The 23681-nt window shown below is 35.6% G+C and overlaps 1 protein-coding gene across 3 annotated transcripts in view; it reads left to right on the top strand.

Annotated features, from left to right (window-relative positions):
* SPOCK3 (SPARC (osteonectin), cwcv and kazal like domains proteoglycan 3) overlaps positions 1–23681 on the top strand; it is a gene marked incomplete at both ends in the record, with an annotated part of 168865 nt that overhangs the window by 93365 nt on the left and 51819 nt on the right. For all 3 annotated transcript variants that reach the window (XM_082282426.1, XM_082282427.1, XM_082282428.1), the window contains 2 exons: positions 5100–5226; positions 23154–23268. In XM_082282426.1, the coding sequence (XP_082138552.1) occupies positions 5100–5226; positions 23154–23268 (242 nt within the window). The remainder of the gene's footprint in view (positions 1–5099; positions 5227–23153; positions 23269–23681) is intronic.

Below are 23681 nucleotides of genomic sequence, written 5' to 3'. Positions count from 1 at the left end.
ATGGAGATCTGGGATGGAGTGCTGCATCCAGCTGTGGGGCCTCCAACATAATAAGGATGTGGACAGGATGGAGCGAATTCAGAGGAGGGCCTGGTCTAGGGGAAGGTGTCTCTGCCCATGGCAGGGGTATTGGAATGAAATGATCTTTAAGGTTCCTTCAAACCTAAAATGTTCTATGATCCTATGACTTCTGTGTTGTGGTGCAGTCTTTGTTTTTTTGTCATATTAAAATGGTACACTTGCTAACTCACTCAATCTAAATAAACCAGATACTATTCCAGGAAATTTTGGCAGCATTACTTAAAACTTTTTTTATTCATAAGGTTAAGATTGTAGTTTAATATATAGACATACAGAATAAAGAAACTATCTTAAAGTGTAAACTTTTCTATTTAATAGTACAGGTAGGTGGAAGGGGTAAGCAAGAATTTATATCTCTATGCTATCTACTTATTTCTGTTCACTGGTGCAGACAAGTAAATAGCATTCTTTTAACGTGCTCAGAAATAAATATTCTTCTAAATTCTGAAGTCATTCTGAGTGTGTATATGCTTAGTGATCCTTACAAAAACAGTAGATCATACATAATTTTCTAATCTAATGTCTCAGGCACAGATGTTGTTGGAAAAAAAATAGCTGAATTTGTGTAATCTCACACTTGCTAAACACTGAGATTGGTTGTCACTAAATACAAATGACTTACCAACAATGTTAAAGTTGCTAAAATGTATTTTATTTTTATTCCCACAGTAATTTTACTAATATTTTTTTATTTATCTTATTTTTATTCAGTTGTTATTATTAGTTTCTTCACATGGATTTTTATTCCATTTGTTAGGCATAGTGGAAAGTAATGAAACAAGTGAAAATAGTATAGACATACTCAAAAAGACTGGCAGTAATGAATTGGGAGGTTTTTGACATTTGAAAGAAACATTTTATTAGTATATTGACAACTATAGTTTTCTTCCAAGAGGCTTCTACATGGAAAGGCAGCTTTGAAGGAAATTCAGGCAACTCTAATGAACGCAATTTAGATTTTATGATACAAGAGGTTTTTCTGATTATGTTAATCTGACACAGCCTGATTGTGTCCCCCAAAGGCCATGGCAAAACATATCAGGCAGACTCTCTAAATTGGAATAACTCTAAAATCTCCTAAAGATGCTAATGTAGTTATCAGAGAAGAGTTACAAGAGTTCTTTCAAAGATTATTTTTTAGTAACTCAGACTTTTTTCTACCAGTTTGTATTTGAAAAAATGTGTTTGAAGGTTATCAAATCTAGCTATAAAATACCATTTTTCAATTGAATTGGGTACTCATGCATTTTATAGCTACCATTAAATAAGTCATGTTGCCAAAGAGTTGCTCAAAGCTAAATTCTAAATGGGTTACATTAAGTATTCTCAAAGTATTTGCAGGCACAATCACCGTGTATACAGGAAGGTAAGTTTATGTATGCAAACAGGTACATAGGCTAGAGTAATTGGGCAGATTGGCTAATTATGTTTCTAGGCAGGCATGCACAGTTTGGGGTATGCAAATTAATGCAATCAGAAGTATTGCTGGTAAATTAAGGCCATGTATTTAATTTTACCTTTTAGGTGTCAACGATGTCAGATAAGGCGGACCTTGCATTCAGTAATAGTTATTTTATTACAAGAGGGGTACCAAAGCCTTTTCAGGAAATTTTTGGTGGAAGAGGTTGACTTTCACATGACATTATATATTTAATGTGACAACATATTAACAAGTGCAAGAACACTTAGAGTGATTGCAGTAGAATCGCAAAATTTTATTCGCTGCAAGTTGCAGTGGTCTGGGTTTTCTTCTTTCATAGTGAATTATAATAAATACAAGGAAGAAATAAGTGATTTATTAAAGCTAAATAACTGCCTTGTTTGCTGTTTTTTCTTGTTTAAACATTTTAAAATGTAAATATATATTGTTTTATCTGCAAAGCTCACATAAGTAATAACTTATGTAATAACTATATATTATATATATGTAATATATATATATAAATAACTGTAACATGTTACAGTTAAGTTTTGTACATATTTCAGGATATTGTTGGCAGACATCAATGATCATAACTCAAGATAATTTTTATCATCACAGTAGTTTCTCAGTTATTTCCATGTCAATAGTTTTCATGTGTGATCATTGCCTAGCTGTAGAAAACATAACTCCCATACCTGGTTGCAAAGAAATAGTCAACAAAAACAAATCTGATGCAGTTAAAGAGTGGTGAAAGGAAATACTTGAGTATATAAGTAAAATGTATTATTCAGGTATTTAATGAAATGCACGTATCTACCGTAACTAGGATTAAAAATATTTTAAATTGACTGCTCATATTTGCCTGTCAGTGACTGACAGTCAAAAGTAGCTGTTCAGCAGCTTTGATAATACAGTCCACTTTCAGCATCATTGTGCTAAAGCTTCTGAATAGATATCCATACAAACCATATCCATGACCAGGTAACTCTGGATTGATACCTTCCAAGTATCATTTTTTAATAATTTCTTTATCATTGTACCTTTCATTACAATTTTTGAAAAATACAGATCTATCTGTTTTTTGCAAAAGTATTTTTAGTTACGTAGAAGCCAGTTTCGGTAACAGTGATCTGCTGGAGGCCTCAGAGGAGTTGTGTGTAAAAGAGGAAATTTGACGCAGTTCACCTTAAATGAGTACCCTGGGACAGTTTGGATTTAAAAGCCTAACAAAGCAGAGGTTAGTTGAGGATGGTAATTTATATGACTACATCAAATATTTTCTGTTTTCTTCATACCTCTCTACTCATCACAGAACTGCAATTTCTATGTTCTGACCTTGTTCTAGTTTCTGTCCTCCTTGCAATCCTTTCTGAGACACCTCATTTTCTTTTCCTTCAGGTGATTTTACTTCTCTTTATCGAAAATGTTTTTTTTTTTCCTTTCTTTTTCTTCTCTTGTCTTCATCAAGGGCATGCACAAGGGTGCACATATACTAAAACACTAAGCACCACTAGTCCTTTCTTTGATATATTTTAGGCATCTACACCAACTCTCCCTGTGTGTCTCACAAATTCTGCATCCAGTTTCTGGTTTTTGCTGATGTCAGTGAGCTTCTCTCTGTTGATGTCTGGAACTTTTGCAATTGATCTGTACAGCATTTTAAAGTTACTGTATCTCTGATAAACAGAAATTGAATTATTTTGGTACGTGGGATGCTGGTCCTGTCAGTAGCCTCAGGCTACTGAGGCACTTTGGGATAATTGTGAGCTATAAAAGTAGCAAGAAGTTAGAGAAAGATCCATCCATCTATATAATCTAATGATGCTGGAACTCATGTGAATGATTGGAAAAGTCTCAGTCAAGTCAAAGGAGCAGCAGTAGTCTGATTATTGCTATATATTGTACATGAGCAAAGATACAGTTCAGGGGTTTTTTTTACTATAATAGAAATGAGATGATTTCTACTTAGTCTTCAAGTTATGCAACTCATCAAAAAGGATTGTTATTTATTGTTAATTAAGGTGGTATCTTTGAATTGTTTCCTTTTTAATACTTCCTGGTGGACATAAAAACTTCCTGTATTGATATTCTAATACTCATTATGCTACATTGTAACTGAAGTTATTTCTGGCTTTTTCAATAGTAACTGACAGTGTCTGTGTACAGCATCTCAGGTTCCTGTTTACACTGTAAAAAAATCTGTGCAGTTCAAAATTTCATCACACAGAATAACCTGAATGTAAACTTCTATGATTCCTGTGATTTTTTTTTTTTTTTCTTCTTTTAAAAGACGACATTTACAGCCAAAATTATTCACAGCATATAAACATTCCCAGCTTGGAAATGGGCTTTCATTTTTGTCATCACCATTTTACTGTTAGGTGTGTGCTTTTTAGCCTTTTACTCCACTCATTATAAAACCAGAGGATGAGGAGTTTATTTTCTTGTGTTTCTTTTTATTACTTCAGACAAGTTCTTCTCAAACAGTGATTCATTACTAGCAAAATAGTTCTTGATTATCTGTAGGTGAACCAATATGAAAGAGTTCTGCTCCATTGAAGAATATTTGATTTGAGGTTTTATAAATTTGAACATTTGCGTGTGTCCTCATAAGTCACTGCTGTATTCTAAGTGTAATCAATTTTAGGTTACTCATTAAAATCCCAAGAAGAAAACACAGTATAAAAATCACGCATTATTGTTTATTTTTTTTTATTTATAGGCAAGAAGTTACTTCATATATTTTTAGGTCATAAAGGAGCTGTTTCAGGATACAGTGGTTGCTAAATCCTTTCATAGTAAAAACGAAAATTAAGGAAAAATTAATGAATAAAAATTAATTCAAAGCTACAGAGAAAAAGCATGTCTGTCTGAAGATGTCCATATGCCTCAAACTACAAGCTACAAAAGTAATGGGAAGAAGCATCAGTAACTTATTTTAGACTTTTTGTCTGACCCAGCATAACTTTCTCCTAAGTTGAAGTGATCCATCTAGCTCTATATAACTGTTTATATGAGGATACAGATGTATGCTTGTGTAGATTGAATCTGTGCTCCAGTGGATTACCTTTTTTTTCCCTTTGAACTTTATATTGAGTGTTGACTGAATTTTGCAATGAAAACAGTGAAAGGCAGTGTTCAAAGTGGGGCAAACAGTACTCTGAAGGACACCTCTTTCTAGAGAAGTCTTTATTATATAGTTCTCTAAAACTTAAAGGTTGCCTTTAAGATACCAGTGTTGATACAACAGTTCTATTTATACTGTTTAATAACAAAAAGAAGAGTAACTGCCACATAATTCAGCGTCTTTCACTGATAAGTGTGACAGTCACCAAAGCATCATCTTAATTATCTCTTTCTACTCATATGTCTTAGAAAGTGAAATAATATGCAGGCATCAAGTATCACTACAGTGAGTAAAGTACAAAGGTGAAGAAGTTTATACCAAAGACATTGGCAGTTCTTTACGTAGGAGAAAACTTTGTGGTTCAAATTATGTATGGCTTACTGTTTGTAAAGGCTCATTAAAATACCCTGAATATGTTCTATTTTTACTACTGCTTATCAGAATTACATACTTTTTGTTTACTTACAGTATGAAAGAGGCTGGTTTAGGCCATAAGCAGTGGAGGGGTGGTCCCATTTCATCAAACTGCAAGCAGTGTCCAGTAGTTTATACCAATCCTGTTTGTGGATCAGATGGTCACACATATTCTTCTCAGGTAAGAATTGAATAAAGAACTAAATTAATCTTTCATTGTTCCAGTCAATTCCAGCTTTTGGAAAATAAAATACTGTATTATAACACAAACTAATACTTACTTGTTTTGGCTAAAATAATGTATTACAGAATGCAACCTACAACGATTCTAGTATATTGTATGATGTAAAAGTGAAATGGTAGCAAATCCTAAGCAGCATAAACCAGTAATACCTGGAGCAGCAGAGTGTAAGAGTGCTCCACAATGTAATGGAACACACTAAGTGCTCCACAATGTGACAGACACCATGGCAGGGTTTTGAGGAAGCAAAAAAGTGTTGGGTGTCTCCAGCTGGGGGTAGAATAGGCATATTAAGTCAGATTTTCCAGTTGAACATTGAAGGTGGGCTTCAAATTCCAGGCACTTAGATATACATGTAACATACCCAGAAAAAAAATGTAATAGTGTAAGTAATTCTGCATATCTTTCCTTGCAACAGCATATTATGAGTTTTAAGATCATAATCAAATCTTCCTTCTCTAGCCCTTTACCCTCCTGTCTTTTCTTTCATACTTATTTGGAGATAAAATAGTAATTTTAAAATGCTACTGTCAGTTCAGTCAGTGTTTGGATGAAATGTTTTGTGCTGCTCCTGCTGAAGCCTAAAAATCCTGGGACTTCATTAGTACAGTGCAGAGGTGAAATTGTGAGACGGAGGGACTTCATAATACTGAAAACAAAATAATTTGTTTAGCATCCTTCCTTAAAAATTTCAGCAGAATAATGCTCAGCCAATATTAACAACTGAGTCCTCTCTAATAGAAAAAATTGTGGGCTCTTGATGAACCCATTTTTCTCAGAAACAACATGCAATTCAGTAGTGTGAAAGGAGCTGCTGTATTCTGTCTTACTGACACTGTGTCCTTACACTAACAAATTGTTTCATTAGTGGATAATATCCAGTGCTTCAAGAGAAGTATAATAATAGATTAAATTGATGGAGATGAAAAAGCTCTGTGTTTGTTACTTATGAAGAAAAAATACCATATCATATTTTAAACAAAATATGTTTAGGATATTTCCTAATACCTAAAGATTTTTAGAGTTTCCATTTGTTGAATTTTTTGTTTGTTTTCTACTGTAATCACAAACTAATCACATCTGAAGTTTACATATCTGTTGTTACATATAAGTTTATAAAAAAGAATTAGTTTCCAGGATGGACTGTGTTGGATTGAACACCCAAGTGTCCTCTCCAAGGATATGTAATTCTTGAGAAAATAAAACCATCAGATATAACTAGCACTTCCTAAACCCTGACAATTGTTAGGTGTTTATCCTAAATCTTACATTAGAAAATGTTTTTCCTGCAAACTTGAATATTTAGTTATAGGGATTTGGTCTAGAATCCTAGTCTTCCTTTAAAGAAAGCAATTTAAAAGTTTCTAATGCTTATATGAGGTGTGTGTAGCATCGGAGGCCCTACAAATGAATTCTGGACTCTTTGCCGTAGCTAAAAAATACTTCTTTTCACTAACACTATGACTTTAATTTAAGAATTTGAAAAGTATTCGTATTTTCATTAACTGTAATCTCCTACCTATGTTTTTTTTCTGAGCTAGAAGTGTGCTGACATCTTTCGAGACATTAGGTGATGCTGTCATTTAGTATTTACTTTGCCTTGCCATTCAAAGGTTCAGGCAGTCTTTAAGTCTCAAGTCCAGGCTGCACATAGATGCAATACAGATGGTAGTCTCTACAACTTTGCAATTTAAATAGATGAGGTAGATAAGTTAATATAGTTAATACTGGATGAGCATCCTTTTTATTTTTTAAATACTGTATATTTCATTCATTACAATCTCTCCCTATGTTCTTCCTAATGTAATACAAAAATCACCTCAGTTTAACCTCACTGCTTATTTCCTATTTTACCATATAGGATGGCTGTAATCTGAATAGTTCTATAGGTAGAGGTGACCTTTCTGGCCTCTCATGGTCTGGTCTGGAGTAGGTGTACAAAAGTCTATAAATATTGATTAGATGCAGATATTTTTAAATGTGTCATGTGTTAAAGGTGCAGCTGTGCTTCTCAGAGGGAGCGATGAGAAATGAGTGGATTAAATAGACACACTGTGCTTCCATTCCAGTGCATGGTCAGTGCTGCAGTCAGTGGGGCAATACATTATCCAGCCTCAATACCCCTTGCATGCAAACAGTGCAGAAGTAACACATCATCAGACATATTTTGCAGGGTTGTACTTTTGTCTTCCACTACCTTGTAATGGCAGATTTCAAATCTCAGCTTACGGAAGAAAAATTCTAAAAAATTTTATTGCCACAGAATATCTATATTAGCCTATAAATATTTATTTTTCTTTGTTTTCAATGATTGGAGGATTTCATATTCTGTGGTACCAGTTGCATCAAAACAGAGGTCCTTGCCAGGTTATTTCAAGAGCAGTGTTTTTAAAAATTGTCAAAAGAAAAATATGTGTTCCTGTATTCCAGGAAAAGTTTGTTTCCTTTGTCATCAAGCTCCAGTAGGAGTTTATACAGCAATTTTCTTTTATTTAGAAAGCATTCATCAATGATTCTGGAAAATTGTATAATACGTTTTCTGAAAATAAGTCATTAAATAGCAGTAGTGTTGTAGAACACAGCCAGGCAGTTGACATTTGTCAGATGGATGCTGTTTTGGGAGTGTATCCTTGCTTTTCAGGACAAGCCCATGAAATGCTTGTATTAAGTTATGTAACTGTAGCTATGTCATGCACGTATTTTGCTTTGGAAAGCAAACAAACAAAAAAAGATTATGTAGTAGGTGGACTATCTAGAAAAAAAGGTTATCCCCTAAATTGAGCTTTTCCAGAGTCAGGTAAGGATATTTTGTTTTCCACTCATTTTTGCAGTCCAGGTCAGGTTTACTGTTTTCTCAGCTCACAATTAATCTCATGAGGTCAGTGTAAAAGAACAGTAGCAGGTGTAAGATACTTGTTACTAGCATTACAAGAATGTTTAAACAAAAATATTACATGCTGAAATATTGAGTAATCAAAGTGAACATTAATCACTGTGTGAGAAGATACTCAGTATAAAAAGATCCTGCCATTTCCTTGGCAGGGTGGTGGTACAACTTTTACTTAATAGCCTTTAAATAATACTGTATGTGTTGTACAGTTGGTCTGTTTTTACCTTCTGCATTTCTCCTAACTTTGGCACTTGACAGTGCAGTATCTATTTTTGCACTAGGAATTTTCCAGCAGTGCTTGAGTAGCATAAGGCTTTGGTATCCCTATGTACTTGACATTCTCCATGAAAAACACAGGCTGTTTGTAGCTTCATCTTTCCTGGGATTAATAGGGAAATAAAAGGACATGAAGTGCAGCTCAGATGGGGTGTTTTGGGCCAGCAACCCAGCTGCTGCCATTCTTTCACCTGGGGGAGCAACTCACTGCTGTGCAGCACATGCTGTAAAGCTGCTGTAACTGGGGATGAGATGGTGATGCTCAGGCTTGGATGCTTCTGTTGGAACAATTTTCCCATATTGCCCTATATTGTAACTGGAATTTCAGAAAAATGGCCAAGAGTAAAAAAAAAATATGGTCATGGAGATGAATTTTTTTTTTAGTTGATTTTGCATATTTTTATTACAGCTCTGGTATTTGGTGTAATAGGCTGAAGTTTTCTCTCTTAAGTTGAATGTGGTAGACAATTAGTCCCACTTAAACAAAATGCAACCTTCAATAACATCAATGAACAGTATTTTAAAAGCACCACAGAAAAAAATTAATCTTTGTATTATGCCCATTGCTCCATGATTTTGTTCCAGCATCACTTTGAAAGTTCTATTGTTAGCAACAATTTACTCAAGATGGCTTCGTATTGATAGTGAATTTTTTATGAAATTTATTTTCTCCTACCTATGAAAGCTTCATGTTATTGATGACAACCCTGTATGTATAAACAGCAATAGAAATTACATTTTGCAAAAGTAATGGGTCGAAACTAGCTTCTCAGACTAAGATGCAAACTGTATAGAAAAGTATACAGAAAAGAGGACACAGGTTCTTGACAGGGTATGCAGATAGACAGGTATGTGGACTTAGATCTTTAATATTCAAATACTTTCTTCAGTCTCCCAAATTACAGTTCCTTTCTGTGAGGAGGCTTGAAAGAGAGTTGTGGGATAAAATTGCACTGTGTGAAGGGGTGAGTTTAATACTCTATTCAAGTTTTGTTTATCCTTTTGCATGAATCTGAAATAGATTTTTATTCTCTGGGCATCCCATATTCAACATTTTTCTTTTAAAAATCATTGCTATCTTTTTTCATTTCAGGTATTTTTAAAACTTTAACTTAACAATCTGTATCTCTTAGCAGTGTGTTTGGTATAAGACGGCTTGTTGGGAAGAAACAAAAAAAAATACGTATTGGCATTTTTATTTTAATCTTTGCTGTTATTTTAAGGATTGTGATTTTATATAAGCTAAATTGATTTAAATTTATTAATTAGTGTATTGTCAGCTTTCAGTTCACATGCCTGAGCTGTTGAATGTTCTTTCCTACTTCAGAAGATACTGCTAGAAACAGAACTGCTATTACAAAATATCTATTTTGTAATAGTAAATGAAAGTATTGTTCACAAGCCTGATTCAAAGTATGTCAGTCTTACTTCTTAAATTGGGCTAATCCACTATGCCCTTCCATTTTTATCGGCCTTGTTACTAAGCAATCTGCTGTAAGACTTAACTGTCAGTTGAAATGTAGACAAAAATAATAAGGTTAAATCATTGCCTGCCACCTTTAGTAATAAAGTAATGTAATCTTTCTGAAATAAGTTGTTTTACAGTGTGCAGGTCTTTACTTTTGCAGCTGGAAGAAGGAGCTTCTTCTAGGTGCTCCACCAGAACTGATTTGTTTTTCTAATACAAGTAGATTTTGTCAAAAGGGACATCTCAAAATTAAGATTTGTGTCTCTTGCCCAAACAAGACCCAGCCAAAATCACCCTGTTCAAAGTGGAAAAATTTAAAACCTTCTACAGACCAAATCTGAGTTGTACTGTTACAGTGAACTTCTGGCTGAGGTGCACTGGCAAATAAAACAAAGTTGTTGGTAAATGAAAAAAAAAAAAAAGGGGACCTACAAACCGTGGCCAGCCCTTCTTCTGCCCCATTCTCTCCCCTTTAAAAAACCCCACAAACAACAAAAACCCTGTAATGAAATTTTTTTTTCAATGAAACTGACCAATAGACAGTGATAAAGATAAAATTTATCTTACTCGATTGATCCTGGAGTATACTTTGGGTCTTTACAGAAATAGTAGAAACTTGTTGTTTATTGTTTAAATGCTTAAAAAAGGCAAACAGTAAAAAAAGAAAGAAATGAGATTGGCAGAAGCTGGAAAATCAGACATGGATGGGTTTTGCCAGTAAGGCCTGAAATTTTATCAGGAACCTTTATATTGATAGGATGTGGTATTCAAAAAAAAGAGGCAGAGAAATATCATAAGGGTGACTAACTTTATTTAATCCAGATTTTCAAATAGGCTGATGTACTGAAAATTCCAAATTATATCAAATTATACATAACTGATCTCCTCTTTATCTACTGCATTCAAAATAAATAGCTGCTAAAGCTGTAGAGAAAGAAGGCAATAGCTAAACTAACAAAATGCTTCACAGAAATTTTAGTATTTTGAAATTCTGAGCAATTCAGTGTTTCTTAGACTAAGATGATATGTTTATACTAGCAAGAATTGAATTTGATTCCATTTTTCATTTCCAGAACACTGTGTCCATTTAATATAAAATTATGTATTGAATTTGCATGGAAAGATACATAAACTTTAATACTTCAATACAAACAAAAAATGCAACTTTATGGACTGGAAATTATTTTCCAAAGGTTTCATCTATGTAATTCCTTAAAATGGAGGTCCACCTCAGAATGGATGAGACGCTGACCAAGAGCTTAAAGGTCAGGATTAAAGGGAGACGGGGACAGGTGACATTAAAGTGGCGTCTGCTGCAGGCCACCCCCCCCAGGAGAAACAAGGGGATGAGGCCTTCTGTAGATAGATAGGAGCAGCCTCATTTTGACAAGCCCTGGTTGTCATGGGGGACTTCAGCCGTCCCCTGATACCTGTTGGAGGGACAACACAGCAGGGCATAAGCATTCCAGGAATGTTCCTGGAATGTGTTCCTGGAATGTGTTCCTGGAATGTGTTCATTTTCCTGGAAAACTTTGTTTTCCCAGTGATAGAGGAGAAAGGGGACCCACAAGACAGCTGGACAGAGACTTTCTGCAGGTGCATATGGAGGGATATATATAGGATAAGGGAGAATGGTTTTAAACAGACCATGAATAGATGTAGTTATATATCAGGAAGAAATTCTTTACTATATAGGTGATGATTTGCTAGCACAGGTTGCTCAGAGATGTTGTGGATACCCCATCCCTGGAGTGTTCAGGCCAGCTTGGAAAGGGCTTTGAGAAAAGTAGATTTATTTTCCCATGGCAGGACGGTCTGAACGAAATGATCTCTAAGGTCCCTTCCAACCCTCAAACATAGACTCATACTGTGATTCTATGTGTGTTTTTTTTAAATGGTTTTATGTTTTTTCTAGAATAGAAAGCATCTAGGCTGTAAGGACAAATCAATAAAAGAATAGGACAAACAGGTAAGTGAAAGAAGTGTCAGTGTCTGTTGAAGAACTCTCATGTCACAGCAGCAGTGTATGGATAAAAAATTCCAAATATAAATTTGTGTGTTAACCGTCAAACAGGACAGCCAAGGAAAACTAGAAAAGTCACACTTCTGAAAGTGAAGCGGAGATTATAGTGAAAAATTCAGGTTTCTTAAACTTTAGTTTGCATTAGAGACATACATATTTACATGAAGTCTTTCTCTGAGAGGTTTAACCATTAGAAGTTAATCTTTTGCAAATAGTATTAAAAATGTTGTAACTAGAATTACAACTAAAATAATCCAAATAATTTTGCACATAGCAATTCTTTTCCAGAAAAATGTGTCCACATTACATGCAGGCAGAAATGCATAGGAGCTGCACACAGGAACTGGCATAGTTAGCCTTGTGGAGCAGAAGCCAGTTCTGTAAAGAAACCAACAGAGAGAAGGGTCTGGAGTGTTGAGACAATTAATAATGTTCTTAGGTTTTGTAGTTGTTTGAACAGTAGGGCACTTGGGAAGATAGTGTAGAGGTTAGTGATGAGTTGTGTCGGTTGCAGGAAGGAGATCAAGAGACACAATTGCCTCAGATCTACCAAGTGGAAACTCATTAGAGAATGTGGTTTCAGTGGAGTAGAAGATAAGGATGGTAATAATTCTAGAGATAGGTGGGAGTAAAGGATTTTTATGATGTTGGGAGGCTAATGGAAAAGCAGCTTTTAGTAGGGAGAGAGAATGGTTAAAGATGACATGAAGCAAAATAACGTCAACCTAGGTGACAGATTTTAAGAGTTTATAGTAACAATCTATGATGAGAGTGGGGTTAAAGAAGCTGAGATGGAAACAAGAAAATGGCAAATGAGAACTGGCTCAGATCTTGGCCCAGTGAAAGCATTCTGTAGCAATTAGCTACAGAACTGCAAATGAAGTGAAAATTACTAGAAAGAAAGTAATTATTCTAATTAAAATTTTTAAAACATATAATTAAATTTAGTAATCAAATAGAAAAAAGTGCTTAGCTTCTAAAAATACATTCTTACACTGTGTTCATGCAGGTCACATTTGCACCTAGAAAGAAGCTGAAGTACTGTGAAATTTAGGTTTCAGACACCATAACAGAAATTCAGACCAGCAGTGCTATAGTGCTATAAACTAGTCATGCTGGCTTGGAGAAAAAGAGAAGCTTCAGTGCTAGTATTTTGTCAGATTCCAGCGGGGTAAAATGTCTGTAACGTTAAAGAATCATCTGTCAAGTCTCACATTCTGGGTTTTTTTTTTTAATATATTTGTTATTCCAGCAAGCTCACAGTGAAATATTATAAATGTGAGCTAATTGCTGTGTAGATATTTCATTGAAAACAAATTCAAGCATATGACTAAGTGTCAGAGGCAGGTGCTCCACATCATAGCAATGTGACAACAACAGCAAAAAAAAAGGTAACATCTTAGGGCACCATGGACATACTGGAAGAGAAAAATCAGTGTTTATGTAGCAAAATTTGTCACTCCGTCTCTTCATTCAAAACATAACATATGGAAACTTGGCTTTGTGTTGTCCTGGTTTTAATCCATATGTGTTTGTCACAGAACAAGGAAAATTTTTGCACGTTTTAGAAATCAAGTACTAACAGCACAAAGGGGAAAGATTTAGGCACAGTTCTGTGTGCCTCTACACAAGATATATCTCTTTAAGCTCAGGAAGAGATACGTAATATAGTGAAAAACAGTCATGCTTTGGAATATTAACTCCCACTTGTAAAACACAGTGTTTCTTTCCTGACAGAGTGAAAACTAGTATGAATTTGGAATTGCACAAATATTTTTGTCACTGCTAGCACATGGACCCTTGTATTTTGGAATGTTCAATAAATTCAGTCTAATACTTGGAGTTCAAATAAATATTAGCATACATTTTTAGGTGGGCAGAAGAGCAGAGAGCTGTACAGGTGATATGCTGGAAGAAAACTGAGTGCCTAGGTGTTTCCCCTACATGTAACTAACTATACAGAATTTACTTTTCCTTTTTTTTTTTCTTTTTAATTTTCTTTTTTCTTTTTCACCACAATTGACGAAGAATAGTTTAAATGTCTTTGAAACTTTGATGGGATAACCCAGTATGGACTGTCTAGGTCTATGCACGTTGCTTTTAGTACTTTTATTATTTTTCCTGTAATTGAAGACTAATGAGCATGCCCTTTAGATGCTATTTTAGCTCAGATACAACTTTATAAATATTTCAACTTTGATATAATTGGATAAATTGAACTTGTTTAATTAGCAGTGCAATCAGCCAGCATGGCTTAGGAAGTCATATCACATTAAAAATACAGTGATAATGCATGCTAATAAGGAATAAGCAAATTGTTTTAATGAAAAATTCCACACTTTTAGAAGCCATTTGTGTCTTATTATAAGGTTTTACAGCTTTACCATTACTTCTGTTTTACTGTTGCCATTACTCAGAAATTTGCATGCCAGCTGAAAATCAGTGAAGACCTTTATTAGCTGATTTTTGAACCAATATAGTCAGCTATATTTAAGATGGTTGTGTAGGAGAATGAAATGTTTTTGTTCACCTTTAAAATTTTTCTTTGAATGTTAATTTTCAAATTTGTAGTGGTTACTTGAAAATGTAAAGTTAGTTTTGTCTGAGCAATATTTACTTTTCTGTCTCTCAAGAAATTTTGTCTGAATTGCAAAATACTGAATGCCAGCAGTGGGGTACATGAAGGATCTCACATACATACAGTCTTGAGTCACATTCTGTGCATCTCTAGCTTGGGTGTGATAAATGGAGACGTTTGAAACAAGGAGCCTGATGAAGTGCTGAGGTTTGGACTATACAGGCAAGAGCTCTGAGTAAGAGCCAGAATTTATAGATTAAGCATATGCTTGTATATGTCAGAAGGAGATTTTTTTTTTTTTGTGTTAAGCATGCTTACAAGAAGCTTTTAGTTCATTTTGAGACTGCATCAATGTTTATATTTTTGGAGTAAGTCAAGAGCATGAGTAACATGGTTATATATTTTTACCCCTTTTGTGAATTAAGTTTTTAAAGCACCATAATTTTAAATTTTTTTGGTATTTGAAATACCTTTTTCCAGAATTTTTTGTCTTCAAGGAATATTGAAATATTAATTTGGATGTGAAAAAATATATTACATTATTTACACAAATATAAAAAGCATTATTATGAATTATTCTTAATTTACTGGAAATAGTGTATTTCAAGTAGGGATTTACCATTAATTGATCTTTGTGTTCTTATTTGATGGTGTAAAATATTAGTTGGTCTGTTTGCAATATGTATAGGATAACATGGTGAGGTATATATTTTCCAAACTGAGTAGGTGTCTAAAAATTCAGACAGCTGATTTTAAAAGCAGATAAATTCTTAGAAGGATTTGCAGAAGCTCCTAAGCATCATGTGTCTCTAAGAGCCTCTAAGTAGGAAAGCAGAAAAAAGTAGGTGCCTAATTTAAATAATCCCAGTAGGCATCTACTGGCATGTTTCTGTGACTTAATATGTGTTCTTGGGTGTCTGAAAAAGATTGAATATCTAGTTGACCTCATTTCAGTGATTTCAAGCTTTTAATTTTTTGCCATTGCACTGCAGAGCGCTGAAGAAAACAGACAAGAGGTGAATAGGAGGAAAACTGTGCATACAGGTTTTCATTTTGTCATGAAAATAGCATTCACTAATTCATAGCTTCATAAACAATATATCATCAGTTGTCTTTCAACCACAAAAGATTTTCTTTGCTCAGGGTCTTAGTTCAATGGACATATTTCCTGGTTTTCTCTGATCAAAATGGCAGTTTCATTTCTTAATGGTTAATATTTTCGACAGTTATTTTCATTTTAAATAGTACTGGTTTGCTGAAAGCTTTTTATCCAAACTCCTGTGTTTTAGGTTAATAATACACATGCTTGGCAGGTTTCTGATGAGACAAAAAGTCATCTGTAGACTTGATAGTTCAGGGATAAATTTGCTCAATAATTTTTCATTTCTAGAGCTTGAATTAGTTGAAATTTTGGTCTCTTGACATTATGTCTAGCTGCATTTAACTTGAAGTTCTATACCTTCTTGGCTGCTTTTTGTAAAGAAATGCAAAACTGCATAAAAAATAATTTGAAAATTAGGTTTACCACATCACTAAGTTTAGCCACATTTTCACCTTCATTTTAAGCCAACCTAAAGTGATGGCACTGCACATGATTTATTTGCCTGGAATTGGCACCTTGCATGAAGCAGTCCTTCACCTCTCCTCCATGTTCTGTATCAGGTAGTGGTCTGTGTTGAACTGGACCTGGAACACACCTGATCAATACTCACCCTGCCCACCCTGCCCCTATGTTTGGTGACAGGAACCACCAACTGAGTTTAAAAAGATAGTTTCTTTACGTATTTTACTTAGACTCAAATCTGAGGGCATAATTTCACATGACAATGTGCACCAAATACAGTGAAGACAAATTTTGAGCTGGGGAATGTAAGTAAGCTTTGTGAAATAGGAATAAAGTTTGGAAATGGGGCATGTGGATAAAAAAATAGAAGCAGCATAGCATGAAGATAAGTTGAAAGCACATAGTACTGAGTAATCAGAGATTATTGGTTCAGCTGTCAGGGATGCCAGCTTCTAGCAAGAGATGGAAAACAGATCTGTATTGATGCATGAGTGTGGAGCTCTACGGGAAAGATTTCTTCCTGTGAAACATAAAATGATACTGGAACAAATATACCTTTGTGGTACTCCAGCAAAGTACTAGAGTACACAGAGATCCTGTTGATTGCATCATACAGAAATCTTCTGACCATGTTATCTAGAAAATATACAGGAAAGGAAGAACTGTGGGCATTTTTTGGTAGGAACATGTAGATTTGAAAGGATATTCCAAATTAGCCCAGTGATTCTATTTGTGGTGTATGCACAAATAATTATCAGGGGAATCTGAGTTTAATTATTCATTTGTGTATTTTTTCTTAGATATGGATAGCATGCCCTATTTGCTTTTTAAATGTGCAAAAAGGGGCTTCTACAGAGTTGTCACTGAGATAAGGTGCACTTTAAAGGTGATGGTTACCTTTCAAAGATGAGACACTTTACAGTTGTATAAATATTACTGGCTGTCTAAAAAGTAATTTACTAAACATTTGGTATTAAATGTGATGATGTTCTAGAAAGCATTTCTGTAAGTATCAGCACCTCAGCAGGCAAAAATATCTAAAAGACACTTAACACTGAATTCACACTTTGTCCAAGACAAGTTATGCTTCTGTTTAGAAAAGGGTGTATGGATGTATCTGGCCAAACTTCAGTCTTTCAGCGTGAAGGGCTTGAAGCACCTAATGGCCACAGTATTCACTGGACATCTAGATGAATATCCTGGCAGCTTATTTCTGCTGACTTATGTGCTGTAGGGTGTACCAGATCTGCTCCCAGCTGCCCAGGATGTATACAGATGGAAAAGAGGGATTGGAGGGGTGTGTCTGCACATTGTACCTCAAGGCACTAGTTCATGAGCATCTGTTCTTTACTTGCCAGAGAAGTCACAAGTATCCTCATTACTTAGTTGGTGTTAGTTTTGTTTAAAAGCCACTAGATATTCCTGGCAAGACAGTACTATTGTGGAAAAATGTTATCTTGCACTGAGGTTGTAGCATTCTCAAAAAGGAACAGAATTATGTCTGTGAGAAAAAGCAAATTGATAAAATGATAGGAAATGCCAAAGTCAGTGTTGGACAAGGACTTTATCTTTCTTTTTGTGTAGACTTAAAATGCAATCCTAATTCTGTTGCTTTCTTCCAACAGGGCTCTTCTCTCACATAGCACACAGGATGGACATACCTCCCTTTTATCTAATCAGGAAATTGTCAGTACACTCTTATGCCTTTTATTATATGGTAGCCAGACAGTTAAACTAAGTTCCTCATCTATGTTAATATGTCTTTATTCCCTGTACATTTTGAGAAGTCTACAAATAGCAACTAATTTACAGCTGTCTCACACAACTGTCCCTCTGTGTGATATCTCGTTTTACAGATAGAAGATGGTTCTGCAGATGAAAGCAAATAAGTTATATGTGAGATGTGGATATCCAATTTAAGGATTTTTTTGGTTCATATTTCACATTGCAAAGTGTTTATGTATTCAACTAATTTTTTAGTTTATCTAAAAATATTTGTCATGTTCCCAAATCATATGTCAGGTTTTCAAGAGCTCAGAAGAGCACAAATACACTCAGTAGCAAACAGAATTATGCTGAAATTATCTAGGATCAACAGACCAGTATAAGCATTACTTTTCTTTTGTGCCATCTCCCTAGTTCATTCATTACACATCTTTCAAACTCTTCAGTAAATGAACAAATTTATACAAGCAATAATCTCTTGACTCTGCTTCATTCCTGAAGCGGGTCTGTACTGTACTTCCCAACTGAATAAGCTTGATGCCATCTGATCCACCTGATTTCTCAAAGCAAGATAAGCTACACAGGTGTAATTCCTGACAGATTTATCTAAGCCCAGTTCTAAAGACGATTATTAAGATTCAAAGAGCTTCTCCAACGATTTAAGATGTCACTATCCTTCTTAAAAAGTCTGCCTAGTATCTAATCTGATACCTTTCTGTAGCAATTTAAGACAATTATTTCTTGTAACATTCATTGTGGTATTCTTTTCAGGTACCTTTCAGGTGTCTTTTGCCTATTTGACAGCTGTTATGTGAATCCTCTTTTCTTAAGATCCAGTCCTGCAGCCTCTTTTCCGTGACTATTTTCTAGGTTTCTCATCATTCCTGTTACTCCTTTTTTCAATTAATTCCTTTTGTTTGAAACCTTGTCACAAGCTATACAGTGGTGCCAGAGCTATGTGAAATTATCTTACATGTTTTGTAGGTTGCACTAGCATTTATATATCCTGGTATAATGCTTTTAAATACCGCTCAGTTGTTCTAATAATGACCGGACTTCTGTTTTTCCTTTAGAATGGATGTCTAGCTAGTTGCTCCAGCTTGTTGTTAATATCTCAATTATTTTCTCTACCTAACAGTAGAATATAGCAGTTTTCTGTATTGAATTGCATTATATTTTAGCCTAATTTAATACTATGACTATTTTTATTATATTTCTATCTTGTAAAACTCTTCCATGTCTAATAGGATATCCTTTAGATTATCTTCCAACCCACTAGAATCATAGAATAACCTGAGTTGGAAGGGACCCACAAGAATCCTCGTGTCCACCTCCTGGCCCTGCCCAGGATACCCCGAGTGTCACACCATGTGCCTGAGAGCCTTGTCCGAACACTCCTTGAACTCTGCCAGGGTGGTGCTGTGACCACTTCCCTGGGGAGCCTGTTCCAGTGCCCAGCCATCCTCTGGGTGAAGAAACTTTTTCTAATATCCAACCTAAACCTGCCCTGACAGAACTTCAGGCCATTCCTTTGAATCCTGTCACTGGGCACCACACAGGAGAGATCAGTGCCTGCCCCTCCTCTTCCCCTCATGAGGAAACTGCAGACTGCAGTGAGGTCTCCCCTCAGTCTTCTCCAGGCTGAAAAGACCTCAGCCATTCCAAAACTGCTCCGAGCACTTGAGGTGAGGCCGCCCCCGTGCAGAGCAGAGCGGGACAATCCCCTCCCTTGCCCTGCTGGCGATGCTGTGCCTGATGCTCCCCAGGACACGGCTGGCCCTCCTGGCTGCCAGGGCACAATGATTCAAATTCAACTTGCCATCAGCCAAGACCCTGAGTTTCCTTTCCACGGCACTGCTTTCCAGCATTTCATTCCCCAGTCCATCTGTACATCCAGATTTGCCCCATTCTAGGCACAGAATCCGGTACTTTTCTTGGTTGAGCTTCATGCAGTTGGTGATTGCCCACCCCTATAATTTATCCAGGTCTCTCTGCAGGGCCTCTCTGCCTTGGAGGGAGTCAACAGTTCCTCCCAACTGAATATCATTGGCAAACTTATTTCATATACTTCTGAGTCCTGCGTTCAAGTTGTTTTTGAAGACCTTGAAGAGCACTGGCCGTACAGTGGAGCTGTGTGGAACCCCAGTAGTAACTGGTCACCAGCCTGATGTAATCCCTAATGTTATCCCATTTACCCCATAGCACTTTGTGTCCAACCCATGAGCCACATGCTCACCCATTGTATGATAGGTTTGTCCATCTGTGTGCTGTATATTTTGTCCAGAAGGACACTGTGAGAGACGGTATTGAAAGCATTACTGGAATCCAAAAAGATTATATCAACTGGAGTCCCTTGGTCAGCTCAGTGGATAACTCTGTTGTAAAAGGAAATTGTCAAGTTGGACTTCATCCTCAAGAAGCTGTCCTGGCTGTGACCAGTGATTACACTGTCCTTCATGTCTTTCAGTAACTCCCAGAGTAATCTTCTCCATAATTTTACCAGGCATGAAGGTTGGACTGGCAGACTTGTAGTTACCAGGGCCAGCATTTGCCACCTTCCTGTTGATTCTCCAGATTCCCAAGGCGGTTGAAAAGTCATGGAGAGAGATCTCATTATGAAATCAGCCAGCTCTTTGAGTACACTGGCATGAATACCCTCACACTGTGTCTCCTTTTTGACCACTATTTCTCATTGTTTCCTCATAGCCTGTATGTCAGTGATTTCTTTTTCTGTGTAATTTTTCATGTGTATTACTTGCTCTTCTACCAGTTTGAGAATAACACAGAAGGAAGTTTGGCCCACCTTTATTTAACTGAGCTATCTTTACAGTATCCCAGTGCACTGTTAATTTGGGGAATGATGACAAGAGGTTTGGACCAGAGTTTGGTTCCTGGTGTTGTTAGCTGCTAATAGGAAATTGTCAGAACAGCCTTGATTCATTTCCAACTTAGGCAAGCACCATGATGTTGCTTTGTTTCTGAAAACAATGAATATATCTCTGCTGCCTGCCTGTCCTTAAAATGAGTTCAGTGAGGGTAAAATTTGATCATACCTGTGAATAGGAGTGCTGATTTGGAAGTGTTGTGTGCTGACCGTGCACTCAGTATCTCATGTATCTCTACCTGTGCCAGGTGTTGAGCATTTAGTTTTTTTAGCATTTAAAAGGACAGTGTTATTTGCAAATAGGACTGAGTAGACATCTTCAAAGAAAAATAAATCAAAAGGACTAAACTCGAAACTCATGATGTTAGCCGAAGCACTTATGAAGTATTTACTAGTCTCTTCAGCAACATTCAAGTGAATCAAAGTTAGGAGCATCAGAATCTGTAAAAAATAATCTCTCAGAGAAAGGATTAAAGAAATCTTCAGAAGTTAAAAAAAAAAACCTATTAATTTTTTTTCTCACTCTTCATACTGTGGTTCTCAGTGAAACAAACCTGGAATGGGTTTATATCTCAAATTTTAAGTGGTGATCTGACAAAGTGGAGTAATCAAAGCCTAAAGCACAGCTATCTGTAGATTTGAATCCTTAAACTACTAAGTTTGAATAATAAAACCTCTCATATCTTAAAAACAGAAGGACCTCTCTTTTTAACAGAAAAAGTAATAAATTTGAGCTATAATCCATTCCACAAACGCCAAGATTCTTTTGAGTATTAAGAGATTAATTAGGTCATGTACTGTCTGGAGAGAGGGCTGGTGGGTATCATAGCCAATGCAAGTACTCTTCTGTACAGCCAGGATAATTGAGGTAGAGAAAGCATTCAGTTGTTTCAAAATCAGCATAGGCAGGTGTTTGCTTTACTTCCATTTTCTAGTCCTTTATGAGATATTGCTGCTATATAGCTTTCAATTGGAGCAGTTCTGTTGGAGGTTTTTTTGGGAGAATTAAAAGGTTCTTTTAGTGTCATTTTCCATTACCCATGCCTTTTTGGCAAAAGGTAACACATTCAAAACTGAAGTACAATAATGATTTATTTAAATACAAAAAAATTGAGGTATTAATTTCTGTCTTTTTGGTACTGGCAATGGTGCAAAAATGTATTATTTTGATACAGTGATGCAGTTCGGGTTCTGCAAGATACAGAACTGCCTGAGAGTGGGACAGAACTAGAAGTCTGACTGCTTGAAAAGTTGATGAAGTTCTGTAAATTCACAGTGCTGTGGAAACCTCTGGAAACCTCAACTGCAGTCTTTCAGGAGGCTCCTTGATTCTTATATAGCTGTAGTGCTCCCACACCTTACATATTTTAGGAGAGAGACAAACTTTGACTTTAGGGTTTCCTGGAAATCCTGATAATCATATAATGGAACTGCATTACAGTGAAGTTTGCTACCCTAACAGAAGAGGAGTCAGGGAATAAAAGAGACATTCTGGTGAGATTGTTCTGAAGTGTTGATACATAGAAAACACTTCATAATTTTATTTGTTACTTGAATTGTTTTCTCACTCATGCTTCTGTGTCCTTTCCTATTAAATGAGACATCTTCCATATTTTGTTCAAGGATGAAGTGTTCTCCAAAACAATCTTCCTTCTTTTGCTTTTTGCAAAAGCTCTTGTAAATGCTCTGCTCACCCTTTGTTTTTATGTTTTTCCTGATGATACTTTGGCAAAACATCCCAGAGAAAGATCTCTATTTAAAGAACTGGTTTATTAGAAGAAGAGTTCAGCTTTTCAGTAAAGAAGGACAATGTTTACAACGAAACTATTTTCTCTGTATGTGTTTTTAAACTACATTATTTTTACATGCTTGAAACAATTCTGTTCCTCAGATATAGATAGTTTTTATATGGTTTCTGGATTGGAGCTGTAAGTACACAGATGACAACCTCACAAATGAATCTGTTTCAGATTAGGTATCAGGAAAGATAGTCACTCTGCAGAATTACATTTGGCACAGCTTTTCATTTTATTCATTAATGCTTTTTACCAGGACACTGTCATCTTACAGATAGAAACTAAGTGATAAATTCTATAGAAATTGACTGTTTATTGCTTCCTATCAATAATGAATGTTGTTGCTGTGTTTATTTGCTCATAGAATACAGATAAAACCAATGCAGTCTACTTCTGTCTAGCAGGGATATTCAAGTCAGTCTCACACCACAAGTGCCTTCATGCTTGAATTGAGTCTGAAACTGTAGCCAGGTTAGGGACTAAAATCTTTGTATCTTTATTTAATCTACTTTTTGTTCTGAAAGTAGCAGGAGACTTTTCTTAGCTCCTGTGTCTGCAAAGATTTAAGCATTTCATGAAAGATTGCTTCAAATTTCTTAGAACTATAATTTTTTTGTTATAAAATATGTTTATACTAATGATAGTCATTCTCTCTCTTTACAGTGCAAATTAGACTATCAAGCCTGTGTCTCAGGAAAACAAATTTCAGTGAAATGTGAAGGACGTTGCCCTTGCCCTTCTGACAAATCCACAAGTGCAGGCAGAAATGACAGGAGAGGTGAGTGATGGTAATTCGTGTAATATTTTTAATGTGCATTTCCAGCAGGAAGGAAGATTTTGTTCACAGAATATTACAGTTATCAGATATTACAGAAACACTGATTATTCTTGAATAAAACCTGCTTTATTTTGTTCAAGGTTGTTCCTTTGCCAAGGGTTTTGAAATTGTACTTATGGTAAAATACCATGGTATTTTTCACATGAGCTATTGTAGTATGAGTTACTGCTGTTCTTTTTTCATTTGCTATTTAATACTCCGTGAGATGCTTATAGGTGGATTTAAGACAAAGAAGAAATTAATTCCTTGCTCCTCAGTGTTTTCAATTGAATAGTCAGGAAAACAAAGTGTGGTAGAAAGGAAGGAAACTTAGAAGTCCTTGTTGCTGGTCATAGGAGCAAGCAGTTGCGCTG

Source organism: Coloeus monedula (assembly GCF_965178545.1).
Source record: "Coloeus monedula genome assembly, chromosome: 5".
Classification (NCBI taxonomy): Eukaryota; Metazoa; Chordata; class Aves; order Passeriformes; family Corvidae; genus Coloeus; species Coloeus monedula.
The sequence above is the reverse complement of the archived record's forward strand: the minus strand, read 5'-3'. Positions and strand labels throughout refer to the sequence as shown.